The following is a 20,769-nucleotide window of genomic DNA, read 5'->3' as shown; positions in this document are numbered from 1 at the left end:
TAAAACTTTGTTTTTGAGGCAGTGAATTTTACAAAGGAGAAATTAACCTTTGAGAAAAAGCAGTGCTTTGAGGTCTGCCCGCAACTGGTTTCATCACTGGTTTTGACCAACCTAACTCCAGTTTTGTCCTGTCCTGCTCTCCCTACATCAGGAGCAGCCAAGAACAAACTCCTCCAGCAACTTGAATTTAGCTGGATTAAAACAGTCAGTTTCAGGCTTAGTCTCAGGCTGAGACTCTTCAAGTTAGTTTGCTTTAGTGAGGTGCTTAATTGTCAAAGTTAATTTGACTACAACGTCATTCACTGTTGATAAAAGATTACAGTAGTGAAAGGGGTGAAATTTATGAGAATAATCTGAGGAACTATTTCAATAAACCCCATGTGCAGAGAATGAATATTAACCATGTACTTTTTCCCCCTAGAAACAACCATTACTAAATCTTAGTTCTAAACATTTTTCAAACTTTTCTGCAAGAAGTCTTTTTTTCCCTAAACTTCTCCTCAGTAAATTTCTCTTAAACATGTATCATCAGAAAATTCAGGCTGTGACTGGTTATGGGAGTGCACAAATCATGCAGTTGATGAAAAATCTTGTATTCTACATACGCTCAGAATTCATTTTCTACAGATATACTTTGAATAATCAGTTCCAAATTTGCTGCTTTAGTGAACAATCCTATCAGCAGCTCATTGTCCAGAAAATCAAGCATTAAAATAGATATGAACACAAAGAAATTGCATAAAGATTGCATAAAGATAAAAAAAGAGAAATTTAAATTAACCTAAAGTGACTTTTTGCACTATTGTCAGAATGCACTAAATATAGGACGTTAAAATACATAATGCTGTTCCCAAGCTACAGGAAGGTTTTTCTAGGCTGCCTTAACATGTTACAATCTTAGATGGCTACTAACTTTTATATACAGTAGGAAGAGGTTTTCCATCCTAGGGGAGTTCCAAGATTTTAAAAAAATCCCTAGTATGAAAAACCAAAAGAGCAAAGTCTTGTATTCTAATTCACCAGTGAGCCAACAAGCACATTTCTGAAATGTTTCTCTTGAACTGTGGTCTTTTTCATTCAAATATTTTAGTATAATTAACTTCAAAGATCTATAAGAAAGACTATTTCATAACAAGTCAGTTTTCACATTGAAATTACCAACACATGATGTCTCAACAACTTCCCCCCAAAATCCCCTGATGTTTTCAAGATGAGAAATCCATCCAAACCATTTTCATCTCATGAAAAATTGCAAGAACATTTTGGGTTTTACCAGCCTGCACTCTCCAATAGAAAAAAAGATACTGATTAGTAACTTTGTCACTAACTGTTCTACATCAGTGCTGTAGCCATTCCCCTTGGCCAGCTCACAATCATGGCAGATGCACCATGAGCAGGACAGATCAACATGGGAGAGCGCCTGCTCTCTTAGCAATGCTCCACATGTGCCACCACTTCATGAGAGTTACTGGAAGTTGTCTTACAGCAGAGGATCTTGAGACCCAAGTAACTTACATGATGGGTGATATAGCACCCTGCAGCCCCGAAAGTCAGAAAGGCTTCTGTGAAAGTCACTGAAAAACTATCTTTGATCTACACCTCTTCAAACAGATGGCCAGTTTGGGCAGATGCAAGAAACTAAGACCAACCTAATAGAGATGGGTAGATGGCAAGCAAACCCACCCATGACTCCTCCACTGCTGCACGGAAACACAGACTACAGAATCACGTGAGTGTTGCCCAGTCCCCTCATCCTCTCTTCACACCGAGACCCCTGACACTTTTGGCAGCCCCCAACCCTGTCTTCCTGCTACTCCCATGCTTGGAAACGGATCCCAAGAGGACGCGCTCCATGAAGAGAGTGCTTGAGCTTTGAATGCAGGGGGCAAGACTGACGTTCACACAACGTGTAAATTTTTTCCACTGATATCCAGCTATTGGAATCTGGGAATACTGGACACTGGGATGTGTCTCGTTTGCAAGCACAGCAGTGCAGATCTACTGAAGTTAGCTCAGGCTCTGGAAAAAATCCATGTCCAGCTGCACAGACCACAGCTTTACTGATCCACCTCAGGCTTGTAACCACGCTGAAATCCAGACTATCACAACAAACCTGCTAGCAGTGCCAAAGGTGACCGGTCACTGCAGTAAACATACCCCAACTCTTTCTGATTTGATAGATGCACTTCTATCTATTCTATCCAATTCCATCTCCTGGGTTAGTTCAGTGTCAAGCCCTGGTTTCAAGACAAGGCATTCCCCAAATATGGTCTCGAGTATGTCACTACTAAGGGGAAACCACCATTCTGCTTGAACAAAAGTTCAAGCTTTCTGTAAGAACCTACCTCTTGCTATTACCACTGGTAGCAGATCTGACAGCTGTTATCTCTCTCCTTATATTTTATGCGTCCTAATTCTAAGACATGATGACACTTCACTTCCCAATATCCAATTGACATTCTTTTGATCTATCTTTTGGACTGGTGCCTAAGTACATTTGCAAATAGTTTAGTGCTCAATTTAAGGCTGAATATATTCCCAGAATTCCTTTGGCAATCAATTATTTATTACTTACAAGTGTTAAGATCAAAAAGAAAAGAAATAGATTTATATTTCACACTGACAGGAGGTCTGTGGGGATTACAGAAAACAGAAACTTTAATGCTAAATTTGTGTAAAAAGGGTAAAATGGGGATTCCCTAGTCAATTATTTTTAATGGACATGGCCTAGATTAATCAGTTATTCTTCTTGGGGCTGTATCTAATGATTACAAAGGATTATTTGAACCATACTGTTATTTTTCTGTACAACAGGAGAAAATTCCCTTTTGCTTTTACTAAGGAATACCAGTCAACATTGACTCACCGTCAGCTACCTGGGGGCATCTTTTATCAGAGACCACTTTCAAAAGCAGCTTCAACCAGGTGAAAATTTGCATTATTCTCATCAGCGACACATGAGCAAAGATGGAGATTCACAAGAGCAGATAGGAGACCTCCCTTCCATGGGTTGCAGGTCAGAGCTACAGTACTCAGAATGAAACTTGACCTGGAGTCACCACTCGCTAATGCAACGTTACTCAAACAGGGCCAAAGAAGCGGCAAAAGAAAAATCACCCGATACAAACAGGAACTCAAGTTCAGGAACACAAGTTGACAAAAGGCAACCTTCAGAAATATGAACAGGTCATAAATATATGTGAATAGGTACACAGACCATTATGTTACTCTTCAACCTGCCCTGTAAAGCAGAATATCTAGCAACCACAGCCATGAAACTTTATCATAGATGCCAGAACTTGGTAGTGACCTTGCCTATTATTTCATGGCAAGCAGTATATCCAGCAATGGAGCAAACTCTTTTCTTTCCATTTTTCCAGGTTATACAGCAAATCTATCACCATCTCTGAGGTCAGTGGAATTATAACACCCTTGTAACTTAGCCTGGTTATTTGTCAGATAAACAGATAAATTACACTACTGTAAAACTGAGATCCATCTACAGAAAGTGGCAGCCCTCCAGGTAAAAAAATCAGCCATCTGCTGAAAAAAAAAAATCTAATAAAACCCAGTGACAGATCACTTCAGTTATTGAGAGAAACTTTAAACAGTGGGGCAGAAATCAGCCACATGCAATTGCAGGAGTCACAAAACAGGGAGGCTGAAAATAACATGAAATGTAGTTCATCACCGGCTTTGCCACATGTAGATCTTAAAGATCTTAAATCTTAATTTCTTCAATAAATATAATTACTATTAATTCTTCCAGAGATATACTTCTGCCTTACTTTGAGATGGTCTTCAGTTGGTACAACTTCGGGGTTTTGAACACCATTAAACAAAGGAGTAGAGATCAAAATAAGAAACCTTTCAGTTTTCTCTTGCACTGATTTTTCTTTTTAATGAATTTTTGGATGTTCAAATTGTCATGTTTGGAATAAAGTTATTTAGAAGTCCAGAGGTTAATTACAAAAACAACAGCTGCCTTTACTGAAAGAGTTTAGTTCAACTATATGAATAGAAGCAAATTGATTTTCAACTTTGAAGATCTGTTTGGAAGTGGCTTTTGCTGTGTGAAATGTCACCCATACAAATCTTGCAAGAGAACACTAAGTGACAATACACCAAAAGGATGAAACCCATATTGGAACAAAATCTCTGCGGCTGAAAAAAACGCTTAAAGGAGGATACTTATTTAAATTCCAGTTTCCACTTCAGCTATTACCTAATTAAACAGAGTTGATGTATAACCTCTTACAAACATCCTGATACAATCTAAATTTCTTGTCACCACATTGGTTTTTTTCATGCTTTTCTCTATTCTTTGAGCTCTTACCTCAGGCCTTGCTCAGGGATAGGGTGTCAATTCTTTAGACTGTCTCTGTATTGTAGACCAGTGGCAAATTAAAATTAAGCTTTTGCTTTGTTAGGAAAAAAAAAAAAAAGGTTTATATAAACAGATATAAACAGTAGACTCAGTTCTCTACAGCCCTGGGGCATTTGTGCCAGTTCTTCCTTCACCATAACCCAACCCTGTCTCTTCCTGCTGAGCGGAACTAGTAATGATGAACATATGAATGCACAACTACTAAAACACTCATTTTGCTCAGGGCCTCAATTCAACTTTAAGTACCTCCCTCTCCTGAACTGACAAACTGTCATTTTCTCTATGATGAATGTTTTAAATGGTTATGTGCTGTGGAAAACACAGTATATCAGCATGAAAGATGATCAAAATCTACATTAGGAAAGAGTAATTTTCTCCAGACTATGTATTTTATAAAGAAAGAGATGCATAGCCCTAGAGTCTGATCTTCCAACTGTTAGCAAAGACATTGTTCTTGCTGCTGAATTGCTACATAAACATTGCCTGGGGCCCAAGGGGCACCCTCAGGCTCCCCACATGCCAAACAAAGACGACAAATTTTCTGCCTGTAGAAACAGGGCTGCTGGGACACACAGTCCCTGGACACTACGATCTACTTAGAGCTCTACTGCATTACGGAGGATTCTGCTCTTTAGACAAAAAAAAAAAAATCCTTGCTCAACTGAAGCCAATGGGAAAAGTTTTCCTTACCTAGAATTGCACTTTTCACTAAAGTTTAAAGGTGAATGGCATAGATGTATTCTACTGGTAGAACACACACACACAAAAAGGGACAGTTCTGAGAAAACCTTACAACACTGAATTTTTGATTCAACATGTCAGTGATGCCGAATGCTGAAGTTCACAGAGCAGGTACAGGTTGACAGCTGAAGACCTGCGTAATGACTGGTTTGGTGTTATTCAAACTCTGTCAAAATCTAGCTTTTCATCTGTTGGTAAAGAGGAGAAATAACAGTATTGACAAATTAAGAAAACACACACATGTGTGATTCCTTACCAACCTGCATGCTGCCAAAGGAAGCATCAATTTTCTAAATTTGTAGTACCAGCCACACTGCACTAAGCAAATGAATGCAAAGGTCAAACATGAAAGATAGTTGAGGCAATCTATGAAACCAATCAGTGTATTTCAGCTGTTACAAACTTAATTCTATTACATACTAAGTATATTAAATAATATCATTTTTTTACTGTTTATTCAATGTTTTTACTCTCTTTTTCTTGAGTCTTCGTGGCTTGATCTCTATTGAACTGTGACACTTCATCTTGCATTAGGCTGTAGTATCAAGCCACTGCTGTGGTCATCCATGCAGGAGAACACGAGTTCCCTACTGGGACACAGTCAGTAGTAAGTGATGAGATAGGAGTGGGTTTCAGTCAACTGGCATTTCTGCATTGGGTATATTTTCGGTCTCTGACTTCAAATAAGCCACTTTTGGAATTAGTGCAGTGACTTTAATTAGAGAACAGCAACACAGAACCTATAATTACAAAAAAAAATAGCCATGAGGTGGAAGCCATGAGTAGTGTCGTTGTCATAAGTTGCCGTGAGCTCACGCCACTGTTGGGTTAGATTCAACCATCAGTTAACTTCAAGGTCCATCACTTCTAATTAATAACCCTTTTGAACCCTTCCAGGGAATGTGGTCCGGATCGCCAGGGCACTGTAAGTACAGCCAGACATGCAACTCTTCCAGTCCTGTCCCTTACATTGCCTTTTTTTTTCCCCAAAAAAATTTGAAGCAGAAGCCTCCTTCAGTAAAATTAAACTATCACTGAAGTTGAATTTTGTAATGTGCATCTGTTCCTAGTCATCCAGTTCTTTCTTCCTAGAGAACCACCTGCCTTATACATTCTTGATAGCTTTGCATACACCCATATATATATATATATATATATACACATAAAACGAGAGGCTACTACACTTAAGAGAATGGTTGAGGTTGGAAGGGACCTCTAGAGATCACCTAGTCCAACCCCCTGCTCCAGCAGGGAATCCCCCACAAGTGACCATCTCCTTTCTGTGCTTTAATACACAACATTAGGAATTGACACTCACTGTACTGCTCCAAGTTAAGTTAAATCTTGATGCCTTGTGGAGCCCAATGCTGTCACCATCAGTCTAAAATATTAAGGTGAAGTCACACAGCAGCAAAAAGGTGTTCTGAAACTGGGAGCTTGGGGTGAAGGAGTTAAAGGACTAAGTAAAGCCATCACCTTTTGCTTGAGGTTGATGCCTCATGTTTTCTGGCAACAAGACAGGCAAAACTCTTTTTAACGAGGCAAACACAGTTTCTTCAAGGAAAGGAGAGCACCTGCTCGCTAATTTCTCCTCCGAAACACAAGGACAGGCAGTGCCACCAATAACCCTGCTAAAAAACAGGGCACCGGCACTACCCTTCAACACACAAAGGGAGCAAAGCTGCTATTCTCATCCCACTGGGGCCGGACTTAGCACGTCGGAAATGTAGCCAAAATCAGCAATTGGCACCGAGGGAACCTCCAGCAACAGCTCGGCAGAGACGGGTGGACAGACGCGACGTGGCCCCAAAACGGGTCTCGAACCCGCGACCCCCATGCGTGGAGGTCCGGGCCGCACCGCGCAAGGCGCGGCAGCCGCCACCACAGCAGCTGCGCAAGCGCCGTGCGGAGGGGGGGCGGGACGGAGGGGGGGGGCGGCGGCCCCGCGCGTGCGCGGCGGAGGCTCCCACCCCTCCCCTCCCCTCCCCCCGCCGCGCCATGGCCGCCGCGCCCCGCAGGGCGGAGTCGGGCACCCAGGTGAGGCCCCGGCCCCGCGCAGCGCGGCGGCCTCTCCCGGGCGCCCCCGCCCGCGGCGCGGAGCCAACGAGCCGCCCCCGGGGCGGGCCGGGCCGGGGGTCCCCGCCGGGGCCGCCCGCGCGGGGCCGCTCCGGGACACGCGGGGCCGCCCCTCCCCCGCGCCGGCTGCCGCCGCCTCACGCGCCGCGGGGGGGAGGGGCCGCGCGAGGCGGGGCCGCCCTGAGGCGCCGGCGAGGGGCCGCGCGGGGGCGGCGCTGGGGCCGCCTCGGGGCCGCCTCGGGGCCGCCTTCGGGCGCCCCGTGCCGGGGCCTCGCAGCCGCGGGAGGCGCCGCAGCGGCCGCTGCCGCCCGGGCTGCTGCTCCGGCGCGCGGGGGCAGCGGGCGGCGCAGCGCGGGCAGCTCCTTGCGGTGGCGCCTCCCTGCGCGCGGCCCTCGTCGAGCGTGGAGGGAAAAGGTCCAAGCGCGAAGGGGTGTTGAATACGGGTGGTTTAAGTGAATAGTATGAGACTTAAAATTGCCTGTTCTCCTTTGGAAAAAAAGGCTTGAGGGGTGTTTGTTTTTTATTTTTAGTCTTTCTCTCGTCCTTATGCACCCCCTCATGGTTTATCTGTTCCCTACTTCTGTTGTAATGAAGCTAAATCACTTTGACATTTGTGTGTTGCTGGATCAGAATATGCTGGAAAAGTGCCTTATAAATCAGTACTTCTTTCTTCTTAAAATTCCGTGTTTTCATGCCCTTTTGATGCTTCAGTAACTATAATATCTGTCCAGTATCAGCAAGCATACTTGCCAATCCAGGGCATGAATCCAGCTGCACCAATGGATCAAGTGATGGAAGGACTGATACAGCCTGGCAAAGAAACAAAAAGTAACATATATTAATATAGCGCAGTATATGAAAGCCCTTGAAACAGGAGGCGGCCCTGAAGTGTATTTCCCTCGAATGGCCACACATAAAACCTGGTTTCAGTAAGAGTTGTGCACAGACCACAGTCGTGTACCTCTATTCTTCAGCCTAATTAACACAACAAATTAGGACTTCTCCTAAATCACCTTTGGTATGTCACAGTGAAATAAATGATGAAGTGCTAGCATATGTCTTCCTGCCCAAAGTTTACAGAAGCGCAGTCTGAGTGGTTAGAGTGGTTGAAAATTAAGTTTTGTCTCATACTTGAGATATGTTTATATTTGTAAATGGCCCATAGGTTAGCTCACAGCCTCTCATATAGCCCGAGGATTTAATTTGAATTTCTTTAACATTTTAATGAAGTACTACCTCACTTCTGAGAAGACCTACATGGGTGCCTACACTTTTGCATAGCTCTGTTGAAACCCATATGTATACGTGTAATACATTAGTCAATGGGCTGCCCATATGCATAATACTTTATTAAAAAGATGGAATTGATAAGTTATAAAAGACATTGTTAAAATATTTTTGGATGTTGTCAGCCTCGTTGTCATTACTGAAGCTTAATCCATATTTTTTTGCCCAGCCTAGGCTATATATCTTGCTTGTGACATGTGACTGTCCACTTAAGTGTACAGGTTGTTTGGTAATGTAATTAGGCTTTTCAAGAACACATAGTAGGAGTGGAGACCTCCTATGAAGCAGGTTGCTATAAGGCAATATTTGCTATAGAAAAAGAGAGCTTTATGAGGGAAGAAATGAGCACCTGCAGTTAAATAACAGAATCAAGGCTCTGATATGTGATTTAGAATTGTATTTTTCCCGAGTTCTTCCATTTGAAGGCTTCCTCTAGTAGTGCTGCATTTGTGTCGTGTGAACTCTCCACACCAAAGCGAACAGCATCCGATTTCCACCACTGAGACTAGTTGTCAGGTTTTTCCCTTGTCCCTCTTGTAGAGGGATAAAAAGGTTAAATGGAAATGCCTGAAACAGAGCCAAAATACTAGATGATTTTTGCTTACTTGAAAAACCCACATTGTCACTAACTTGAATGTCTCTTGAGCTGGAGAATTCCTGCCTCGTGTCCTACCTGAATGCAGCCCTGCTTCAGTGAGGTTCCGTTTGGAGGCAAAGTCGGGAGCTGTTCCTGCCAGGAAACCCCTGTTGTTCACAGCAGGACACTAATGAGGCAAGTGCCTTTGGAGTCTCTGCTTCACAACTCGGAAGTAAATACAAGTTTGATAAAAACACAGGTGTGTTATCATGAGCAAATTACCATACATTACCTACGTGAGTGCTGCTTGGAGTAAGCACCTGTAGTTATTTACAGTGAACGTATAAATTGTCACTTAAGGAACCACAGAGTCATATTTAAACTAAAAGGATCAATCCACTGATCCAGAGATCTGGCAGTAAATTGTGAGGATTATGATCAAGGAGGCGAAGGTTCTGTTTTCCATAAAACAAGCTGCATAGAGAACATATTTGATAATGTGAAATAAATTGGGGGGCAGGAAGGCACAAGGCTTGGGTGGCCATCCTACAACCATGTCTTGGCGCGTGGCGTTTCCAGCTGGCTCCAGTGGTGCCTCTGGCTGCGCTGCTGCGATCCCTGAGCGATGCTTCCTTTTGCTGAGGAACAAAGGGCATCAGAAACCAGCAGCCTGGGGTGGTTTTCCTGTTCCGCTCAATTCCATGGCCTGATGAGTAGGTGAGAGATTCCCAGCCCTTCTGCCTGTGGGCTGAGGGAGAGCTTCTCCATGGTGGCCCTGGGTTTTCTTGCTGGCGCACCCTTGGCAGAGTCCTTGGTTGGTGCAGGCTGCTAGCAAATGTGGCCCCAAATGTGATATATCACTATATTTTTGTCTGCATACATACATCTGTTTTTTTTTCGCCTTGTCCAGATCACAGAGTTCTTTTTTTTTTCTTTTTTTCCCAGAACAAGAGCTGACCGTGTGTTTTATACATGGCACAAATGTATGAAGCATAGAGGAGGCTCCACAGGTCCAGAGCAAGGTCAGCTCAAGCATTTTGGTGATCCTTCAGCGGACACGTTGGAAAACCCTTGTGTGTCTGAACAGGCAAAGGCAAACACATTGACGTTTTGTTAATGGAAGGAAATGTTAAAATGTCAATGAAAACGACACACTTGGATTCACATCATGACCACTCGAAGTAAATTCAGGGTCATTTAATGGAGTTTATTTGGCTATTAAGGGCAAACACACAACTGTTCAAACAACTTTTAAGAATTCCAAGCAAATGGTGCTCATCAATATGGCAGGGAGGAACGCAAGATAAGGCTGCACACGTTGAGAGCGCTGTGCTCACTGCTCATTGATTGGCCATAAGGAGAGTGAGAGAAAGCTGAAAAGGGTTATTTTGTTTGTTTAAAATCTTTAAATGACAACTGGGCATCTCGGAGATGGGAATATTTGGTAGCAGTTTATACATTATGGCATCCTGATTAGTGTCTATTCCCATGTGTTTTAATGTGTATGTGTGGAATAAGGTCTCCAGCAGTGCTGTAAGGTGTTAATTCTTGGGTTATGAATTTATGCCAGAACTACAAATAACACAGACTGTGCGAATACCTGCCTACTTGTTACGCAAATACCTGTCAGATTAAAAAAACTGTCCAAGAACTTTGAACTAACCTGTTTTAAAATAGATCTACTTTGGGATGGGTTTTTGAATAACGTGGTTTACAAATGTTTGCTTGCTTTACATACATGAACTTGCTTTAAAAAAATCTTGGAGACTTTCTGTATGTTAACTACTCTTAATCCATGCTATGTTTAAATACGTAACTCTGATATAATAGGACTGGTAGGCCATGGAGTCCTGTATATATATACACATATTTTCACTTGTAAATGAGCTGAGAGACTGACTCAGGAGAGTAATAATGGGTAATAGAGCCTGCCACCTCTCAACCAGTAGCGTGTTGTAGCTATTACAGATGATTTTCTTCCCCTTTGTTCTCTAAAATGGCAGCACTGCTGTATATCAGAGGCATTCCTTCCTGCTACTCTACCTGTACCTTTTATTTTTCTTTTTTTAGCTTTGTTTTCCCTAAGGGTATCAGCTCCTTATTGCAATAGAATCTGTATGATAACTGCTTGTAAAGTAGAAAATTCTGTTCATGTACTCCAGACTATGGGCTTGTGTGCATATTTATGAAAGCATTTTAAAATCAAACCAATCTTTTGGCAGACCTGTCACTGGAAACCTCCAATTCTCTGGTTCTTTATGTGTCTTGATTCCCAAGCTCCATTATTTTTGGCTAACAGTATGTCTATTCTTTTTTTTTCTTTAAAAGCTGCTTGCACGACTTGAGGGAAGAACTTCTCTGAAAGATCTTGAACCATATCTGTTTGCTGAGGAAGGATTTCCTGTTCATGGTAAAAATGTATCCTTATCTTATTTATGGAAAAATGTCAGTTTAAAAGTATGCTTATCTCCATCATATTGCCCTGAGAATACAAATAGATCTTTTTTTGCCCTGGATTCAGAATTTTAAGTGTTGATGTAATTCACTTATGTTTTAGACAAATTAGATAAAATGGAACAATACAGAATCAACATGTGAATATTAATAAATTGATTTAAAATATCTAATTCACAGGTAACAAAAAATGTAGATGAGGAAATAGCAAACACTTCGGTAGGTTTTTAGTAGTGTTTCACAGAAATTCATCCTGATTCTGGCAGTGCTTTTTGTCAGTGGCCTAAGCCCCCTCAAAAGATCATCACTGTAAAAAATTGAAGAAAACTTGAGATTCAATAAATATCAAAAAGCTCAGTGGTATGAAATGATCTGGATCAACCAGTAAAATGGGCAAGAGCAAACAGCTGTGGTTTTTGTTTTTGTTTTTTATTTTAATAAAACCAAGTCATCAAGCCTTACCACTTGGCCCCACAAATGGGGATTATACTTAAGTGATGAAACTGTGGAAACAATTCTGTTATGAACATAAATATCAATCAGCTGAATGACTTCTTGGAGGATGTTATGATCAAAATGTCTTATTCCTTAACTGAATAAATAAGAATTCCAAGTGAAGGTAGAGGAATTGGGCTACCTCTGCTTGCCAGTGGTGCAATAGGTTTAAGGTAGATTCTCTATTACTGGGTGTTTTTAAATTAGAAATGAATGCTTTAATGAAAGAAATTACTGAGCTTAAACAGGAAATAACTCAGTAATTTCTTGATTATTCAAGAAGTTGGACTTTTTTTTTTCATTTGAATTTTATTTGAAATTCCATGGATTTTACCATAGAAGAGACTACGGTGCATGTGTACACAGACCTAGAAATACACAGCAAAAAAGAAGCATGAATGGCAAACTTAAAGTATCAAGCTGTGAGATACCACAGTTGTTGAAAGTATATATATATATATATGTATGTATGTATATATGGATAGTTTTTATATGAAAAGTATGTGGCTGATGTAGTTATCAACATACTTGCCTGCAATTTGAATTCCCACTAAGTATAGAAGAATCAGAGCAGAAAAACGATTTAAAAAATCGTGATAATTGTGTGAGAGATGATGCTTAGTCTAAAAATGTAGCCATTCTGAGCCATTCGTGTATATTTTGCAGCACTTGGGAATACATTAGGGCTTCAGCAGTGTACAATTCCTGCCCCCAGACGTTATAAATATGATGTAACTAAGTTAAAGGGCAGTGAAATATTGGCAAGACAGTGTGAGCAGGGCAGAGTGGGGTGTTTAAGTACTTTTAATTCAGAACTGTTTTGTTTTCCCCACAAAAATTAGGAGGGAGCAGCGTGTGCTCGTTTTTTGGAGCTTTACATGCAGGAAACAGTTGAGACTGAACTGGACATATCCTCCTAGGACAGACTATAAGAAGCCTTCCTGGTGGCCAAGAATTGCCCTTGCTGTTGCAGTCAATAGAACTATAAATTCCATTCATAAAGCTACCAACTTCCATCATCAAGCCCTGTTTCTGCCCAGTGACCGAGGTTCCAGAATTGAGGTTCCAGAACTTCCATTCTGAGGTGGCTGGGAAACCTTGTAAAGTCATTGCTGCTTCCTCTCTGTGCCAACATTATTATTGAGCTTTCAAAGCTTTTCAGTTTTCTTTTGCTTTTAGCAAATGGTACTAATCATTATCTGAATTGGTCATGCTTTTTAGATGGCGCTAATGGAGCAGCCTAAGAATTTAGCACTGATTTTTAACTTTGTATGTATAAGTGGGCTTCACCTTTTCTTTTAATGTAAAATGGTGTAGCATTAAAACAATGCAATAACTTAAATTATTCTTCTTCCTGACAATATTTCAATCAAAGCAACATATACATAAAGCTTCAATAAACTATACAAAGGTTACATCATGTGTGTGTCAGAGATTTTCTTCTTGTCCATAAAATAGGAACAGCTAATATAAGTACTGCTGTGACATTCCAGTCAGCGCTTCTAATTAGTGTGGAATTCTATGTTTAAGAACACATAAGCATATTAATTACACACCATTTAAGCTCTTCTGGAACTGAGCAAAAATGACACAAGCTTTTAATAATCTTCCACTATTGCCAGTCATGTTTCTCCTTATGCCACTGGTATGAAGGCGTGGGTGTCAGTATTAAGCTCTGATGTTCAGCTGGAGTGCAACACCCCAAATTAACTTGGAATAAACACTTTGCCCTTTTACCCCACTTCTAAATGGCAGGAATATTAGTGACGACTTCTCCACAGTATTGTAAATTATTAGCCTGGTAACTTCAAGGTATCTCTTGGTGTGACACCCACAAAACTGTTGCCAAGTATTCTAATAGCTGTTTTTTAACTGGAGTGTTAGAAAATAATTCTGATATTTGCTAGTGTAATGATTACTGGCATAACCTCAGCTGCATTAATTCAAAGATGACATTGAATTTATTACCAGGACTGAGAACAACGTTTCAGTTGAAAATATATTTATTAATATTGAAGTTTATTCAGCATTATGTAGTTTACGCTATTGTTCTCATTAGCCTGCTCACAGTGGGTGGGCTCAGTTTTGTGTGCGTTTGATACTGCTTTGACCCAAGTAGTGTGTTGCCTTAGACCAGTCATTCCTTAAAGTATTCTTCTTGAATTGGCCAGTGCTGAATTTCATCTGAAATTGTTCTGCTTTTCCACCTTGCTCTGGTCACTAAGTTAGTTTGTCTCCTACACCTTTTGCCAAGCCTATTGGTATTATTCATGTCAGGCAACGCCAATTCATAGTAAAAAGTTCCCCTTTAGCTTTCCTCCGTGTTAAAGTGGCCATTCCTATCCCAACTCCCAGACTGTTTACGTCCTGTGATAGTATCTCCTTACTTATCCTTCTTTTAAACTATTCTGACATTTACAGATAGAATTATGTATGGGTAGGACAATGCTAGTTCTGATGCCTTAGTTTCCTCCATGGTCCCTTGCCAGAGTGTCAGAGGCTCTTTGACAGCACTGTTAGCCACACTTCTTCCTCTGCTGTGTCATGATTTGTCTGCTCTGATCCAGAAGGATGAATTTCCCCTCTTTATCTTGCTGCAACAGCCCAGTTCCTAATTAAATTAAACCTTACATTTATAGATGTTGCTATAAATGGCTTCTTGTTTTTCTTGCACCAGTTCTTGTGGGCAGCCTCTTTGGTAATCACAAAGGCACAGAACCCCCCCTGTTCCCTTGAGGTTTTCTTACTGTCCAAACTGTTATTCTCCTCAGAGTATCCGCGTAACGTAGTCACACTGCAACCCGGATGTGTATCTTGATCAACAGTATTGAGCAAACTTTGAAAGCTATTTAGCTGTTTTGCTGTTAAAATTTATAAAGCACCACCACAGAAATTCTTTAAGAATATTTTTTTTCGTTTTTGTTCAGTTTATCATTTTTACTTAATTCATGCTAATTCTGGCAATAAAAGCTCCTTCAGTGTTCTGTGAGTTACAGTTCCTGTAAAGTTTTACAGGAGGTAACACAAAAACTTTCTGATAATACATATTTTAAAATGATGAAGTCAAGTGTGCACTTCGCAGAACAATTTTTGCTTGGTTTAGTTTTTTCTTAGTTTAGTTTCTTCTTTAGTTTTCTTAGAAATCTGACTAAGATCTTGCTACTGATGCTTGTGAATGGGCATAGAGTTGCTAGGTTATTTTTAACATATTCTGCTATAAACATGGTGTTTTCACCCAATCAAGTCATTGATCTGGATTCAAAGGTACCAGTCAGGGTAGAAAAGTTGTGCACTTTTCCACAGTGCCAGTGGAAGGCAGAAACCAGTGATAGGCAGGACACAAACCCTGTACTTAGAAAGGACTTCTGCAAGCTGGTGTCACATCCCAACAGGGCTCTGTTGTATTGCCAGCACTGTGTGTGTGACACAGTAGAGTAGCTGTGCATGTGCACGTTGGATATTGCCACCTCTGAGCACAAGGGGAAGGTGAGGACCAGTGTAACAGAGGTGTAGTCATGTGTCATCTCAAAAGTGGGAAAAGGCCATTCAACCCAGATCTGCAAGGGTTTGGAAGGCAATTAACTTGTTGTGTTTGTTTTGGTTTTTATATATATAAAAATGTCGAGGTATTGAATGTTCGGGAAAAGGGGATTGCAGTTTTGGAGAAGTGATGATTTCATTACAGAGAGGCAAGTGGTCTGTGTGCCACCGAAACGGACGGAGTGGCTTCTGATGTTTGCAGTGTGTGAAGAGAGCATAATCTTTTCCCCATTGCCCCTCATCCCAAGCTGCTTCTGGACATTATATTCACTTGTGAACAAACAACATCCTCTGGAAGTTGGGTAATGACTTGAAAAACCTTGTTAACTCAGGCAGGCACAAACTTGTTTTAGTAAAGTTACAATTAATTATCTGTTCTTGCATCCCTCCCGTCAAAAGCTGCTAGGCCATTTACACTTGCTGAGGCCATAGAAACCTATCAGCTTCTTGAAATTACTGTTGTGTGAATCTCCTTCAGCTAGAGAGAATCGAACTGTTCACCTTACTGTATGTGCCTTTACCCTCCTGCGTAAAATCCAGAATGTCATAAATAAGTAATCCAGTTTCCTAAATTATATAATTTTTTAATGTATTTTTTATAAGCAGTAACCTTTCTTAAGGTACTGCTCTGGTATAAGACATAGAAAGCCTATGGAAAAGATTTCGTATTATCTTATATTTACATCTGACAGAATAACCAATTCCCTAGAAATGGGTTATGGTTTTTTTATTAATGTTTTAAATGTATGTGTTACATATGTTATCGACGCAGAATGATCAAGCAGTTAGGCTGAGTCAGTTCATGAGACGAGAACCTCAGTTTCAGACAGTAGAATGGTTGCTTGGAGTTAAAGTGATGTGTGATTTCTCCCTTGTCAAAAGAAGCAACTTCATATTGCGATCATCATAGAATATAAGTGCTAAATAAATATACTGACATTCTCTTTACTGGTCACAGACTCCTGCTGGTGTCTTGTGACGTGCACAGATACTGAACAAGCACATAGCATGAAATGCTAAAGGCCAGTCCATGCTACAAAAATAGATATGTCGCCATGATTTGTACATCCAACATATCTTTTTTTTTCCCTTCTGTCTCCTCCTCCTTTATTTCTTATTTTTTGTGTCTGCAGTGTAGATGTGTGGTGTCTTAGCCAGTCCTTTGTTATAGCAGCTTCCTCTTTAGCCACCTGGAACGATAGAGAGGTCATCTAACCCATCTAACCTTGTATTACTATTGATGTCTTAGATACTCTCTTTTTTAACCTAGGTTCACAAACTGATTTTCTTCACTTTAGAGGCCTTTCTTGAAAATTGAAATTTCTCTTGGTAGATGCATTCTTTATGGCTGTCCAAGGCTTCAAAATGCATTTTCCAATTAGCCTCAGCAATTTGATAAAACAAGTGCGATTGTGACTGTTTGCCTTTTAAACAGCTGAGCTTGTGTTTCATGATCCCTGCTTTGGGGGGACTATATTAGGAGGGACAAGGAGGAAGGAGAATTTCACTTTTGTTCTATTTACAAAAGCATCACAAAGTTCTAGGCCTCCCAAAACTAAATGTGGGAAAGTGGTCCTCTGTTAGTGATTATAATGAAAATGCAGTGATCTAGTTTAACTGGAACTAATAGATGGACATTAGGGGGTCTCTAAATAGTGCTCAGAAGCGATGAGCACTTGCACTTCCCAGTGAACGCTGATAATCCTCTCTGCGCTATAGGTGCTCCTACCTCACAGTTTGCTGCTTTGTTTTTGAAACAGGAGATGTCATTGAATTCCACGGTCCAGAAGGAACAGGAAAAACAGAAATGCTTTATCACCTTGTAGCCCGCTGCATCCTTCCAAAGTCAGGAGGAGGACTGGAAGTGGGAGTCATGTTCATCGATACAGACTATCATTTTGATATGCTCCGTCTAGTCACCATTCTTGAACACAGATTGGCGCAGAGCACGGAAGAAATGATAAAACAGTGCCTGGGGAGGCTTTTTCTTGTTAACTGTTGTAGCAGCACCCAGTTACTCCTCACTCTTTACTCTTTAGAAAACATGTTTTGCACTCACCCCTCTCTCTGCCTCTTGGTTTTGGACAGCATATCGGCTTTTTACTGGATAGACAGAAGCAACGGAGGGGAGAGTTTGAACTTGCAGGAGATGAATCTGAAGAAATGTGCTGAAATTCTTGAAAAGCTCCTAAGAGAGTATCACCTAACCCTGTTTGCAACTACACAAACCATCATGCAGAAATCTACAAACTCTGCAGAACACTCGTTTTCTCCAAAACCTCTACATGAAACAGATGCAGACTATAGGCCTTACCTTTGTAAATCATGGCAGCAAATGGTAACCCACAGGATATTCTTTTCTAAGCAATCTAACTCTGGCAACAGCAAGGCTTTCTCAGTCATTTCTTGTGATATCAAGAAAAAGCATGTAGTAAAGCGGTCATTTACTATTGCAGAATGTGGAGTTCAGTTTTAATAACTTTGTTTTGAAAACAGTGGTGGTCTCAGTGCTTTACATAGTTTTAGTGCCTTTAAACTGCTTGGTTGTCTCTGGTTGATTAAAACTTTGTCACCATTTACTTCAAATTTAATGAAGGACAGAAAGCTTAAAATGATTGAATTACTGTAGAAGTTCAGTCTAAACTAGTGAGGAATGTTGAAATTATTTGTTTGTGGTTAATGTATAAAGAGATTAAATCAAGAAAATTAAAAACAAAGGCATTTTAAACTCCTAATATCCTTGAGTAACGTAACCTACATGGTATGCAGCCAAATGTACTGACTTAATTTCTGGGGCTTAGTGTTTTTCACTCCTCCTCTTCCAAGCTACAGAAATAGGAATGTAGTTGTCCATGTGGGAGACTGCAAAAAGGCAAGTGTTCACTCTTTATAAATATTGGGCTTGCTTTGTTCCCGGTCGCCTGGGGTGTATGAAATGCATGTGCTACTTTGCCTAGAGGAGTCATTTTCACAGTGCAGTAAATAGCAGTCTTGACCGCGCTTCTGCAGGCTTGCACGCCCTCTGCTCACATGCCCATGAGCCCAGAGAAGCAGGGATTGCAGGTGTTCTTGCCCATACAAACATCTGGCTTTGAAGAAGCTAAAGCCATCACAAAAATGAAGGCCCAGTTTCCATACGTGAAGGAAAACAGGAGGAGGCCCAACCCTATGTACCCATGAGTTTGTTCTGCGTGCAGTAAACAGCTTAGCCTTAGTCTTTGAAAGTGAAGACGGTTGGGTTTTTGTAAGACATATACACAGACATTAATTTCTTCCCTGCCCTCCCTCATTATTCCCTCCCACTTCTTTCCCTTCTCCTGCGCTTCCTAAGGAACCCAGGAATGCCATGCCCGTGGTCTTTCCCGATACCTATTTGTGTGCAGGATTTGGCATGCAACATGTTGCAACTCTGGCAAAGGAGATACAGAACTTATGGGAAATGCCCTACAGTTCTGGCAAGGGAGACCATATTATTTATTAACCTAGAGTGCCCTTTGAAAGCTTCAAAGTGCTTTACAAGAAAGAAAATTGCACACAGTACATTATATAATACAAAAACTTACATTAACTTACAAATTTAAATTACTCGAACAAGGGGAAAATATTTCTCACAGCAATATTCGTTCAGTCATGTTGCACAACATGCTTTATAGTTTAGATTGAGGAGATTATTAATAAGAATGCATATTTAAGCAGAAGTATCTAGCATGGTATCTTTTTGAGGAAGATGCCTCAGAAAACTTGGTTGTGAGAATCTTATCACTTAATTTCCAGACTTTTGAAGCCATCCTGAATGTCTATCTCGATTCCCATATGTGTAGTTAGGTGTGTGTACGCAGACTTGTGCATGTGGGAGTGTGTAGCCATACTGTTTACAGAATTAGAAATCTAGGTGATTTGGGTGGATTTTTCAAAGCTGCTGCCTCTAACAGAAGCAAGTCCCAAGGGCTTTGGGAAGAGTGTGAGAGGAAAATCTGGCACATCCTCCAGCTTCCACGGTGCTGGCTTTAGGGAACCCTTGACCAGAGGTTGCCTTCAGACCAGTGTTTAGTTGCCACTGATCAAACCTACCCTCTCTGAATCAGTTTAATCCATTTTTAACCTGTTTATCCTCCATGGATCCACAGTGCCTTTTCACAGTGAATTTAGTTTGATTATTCTTTCTATGGAAGAGCCTTATTTTCTCATTTTATACCTGCTGTCTGATCGTTTCCTTGTGCCTTCCAGTTCTTTTTGTGTGAGACATAGTCTTGTTGACATCTCTGCAGTGATGATTTTGCACACTTGTAATTTCACTTGTGCTTCCTTTCCCTTCACCACCGTTTTTATTTCAGGACTCTTGCACCTTTTTATTTTTTTCATGTGTTTGGGTACTTCTAACTTGCCCCTTCAGCCTAGGCGGGACTAGAGTTACATGGTTTAACATGTATGGACACTTAAACTGGGAACTATTGTGCAACCACAGTTCCATTTTTGTACAAAATAGGGTATTGTAAATATAGCTATAAACATTTAAAGGCTCAAATTATAGAAAAACTTTACAATTTCTTCTTAAAAAAACGAAGTCTTAATTGTTATCAGAGAGTGGATAGTGAGCTCTAGTGAAGAAAGAGCTTTATACAATCATGTTTACTAAAAGATGTTTCTGAGAGAAAAATAGTGGAAATGATGCTGGAAAAAAAAGCTTTTATATTTTCACTTTTTTTTTTTTTTTGCATTGTACTATAAAATAAAAGCCTAAACTGAAATGAAACCAAAGTTCTAATAGATCAAAAAAGTTAAGGATTTTGCATGCCTATGGTGACACTCGTTTCTTTTTATCAATCATTAGCCTGTGAGGACCTATGTATTTTGGAAAGAGGGAGAGACACAGGAAGAGATTGAAAGCCTCTGGCAGTGGAAAAGTCTTCAGACCTGAGAAAGGAGCATCAGCCCAATGTGCCTGCAAGGTCTCTGGGTGGAAAACTCCGGTGCCCCAAAGCAGACTCTGAAATTAAAGGTCTGGCCAGCCCTGTGCCTAAAAGGAGAGAGCGCAGTGGCACTGAGCTATGAATAAAGTGAATCAGGACAAGAGGATTCTTAGTATTGTCTCGAACTGTTAACTAACATGTCTGGCATGTTAATGCTTTAAAATATAGACGTTGACCATAGTTGACCTGCAGGTTCTTCCCACTGAGGGATGAAAAAGGTGATGGAGTCAACTATGCAGATG

General features: G+C 40.8%; 1 protein-coding gene across 2 annotated transcripts; it reads left to right on the top strand.

The window, feature by feature from the left end:
• Positions 1-7,120: 7,120 nt before the first annotated feature.
• On the top strand, positions 7,121-18,626 carry XRCC2 (X-ray repair cross complementing 2). 2 transcript variants are annotated; one of them, XM_088534755.1, is made up of 4 exons: positions 7,121-7,165; positions 11,397-11,478; positions 17,318-17,895; positions 18,384-18,626. In XM_088534755.1, the coding sequence occupies exons 1-4, from the start codon at positions 7,127-7,129 to the stop codon at positions 18,393-18,395; spliced, it is 711 nt and encodes a 236-aa protein (XP_088390881.1). In that variant the 5' UTR covers positions 7,121-7,126; the 3' UTR covers positions 18,396-18,626. The 2 variants fall into 2 exon arrangements, with proteins under 2 accessions (XP_088390881.1, XP_088390880.1); XM_088534754.1 differs by lacking the exon at positions 18,384-18,626 and having other exon boundaries at positions 17,318-18,278.
• The last annotated feature ends 2,143 nt before the right edge of the window (positions 18,627-20,769 follow it).

This window comes from Tinamus guttatus, unplaced genomic scaffold (genome assembly GCF_059628265.1).
Source record: "Tinamus guttatus ecotype Peru unplaced genomic scaffold, ASM5962826v1 Tinamus_guttatus_pri_ptg000599l, whole genome shotgun sequence".
Classification (NCBI taxonomy): Eukaryota; Metazoa; Chordata; class Aves; order Tinamiformes; family Tinamidae; genus Tinamus; species Tinamus guttatus.
The sequence above is the reverse complement of the archived record's forward strand: the minus strand, read 5'-3'. Positions and strand labels throughout refer to the sequence as shown.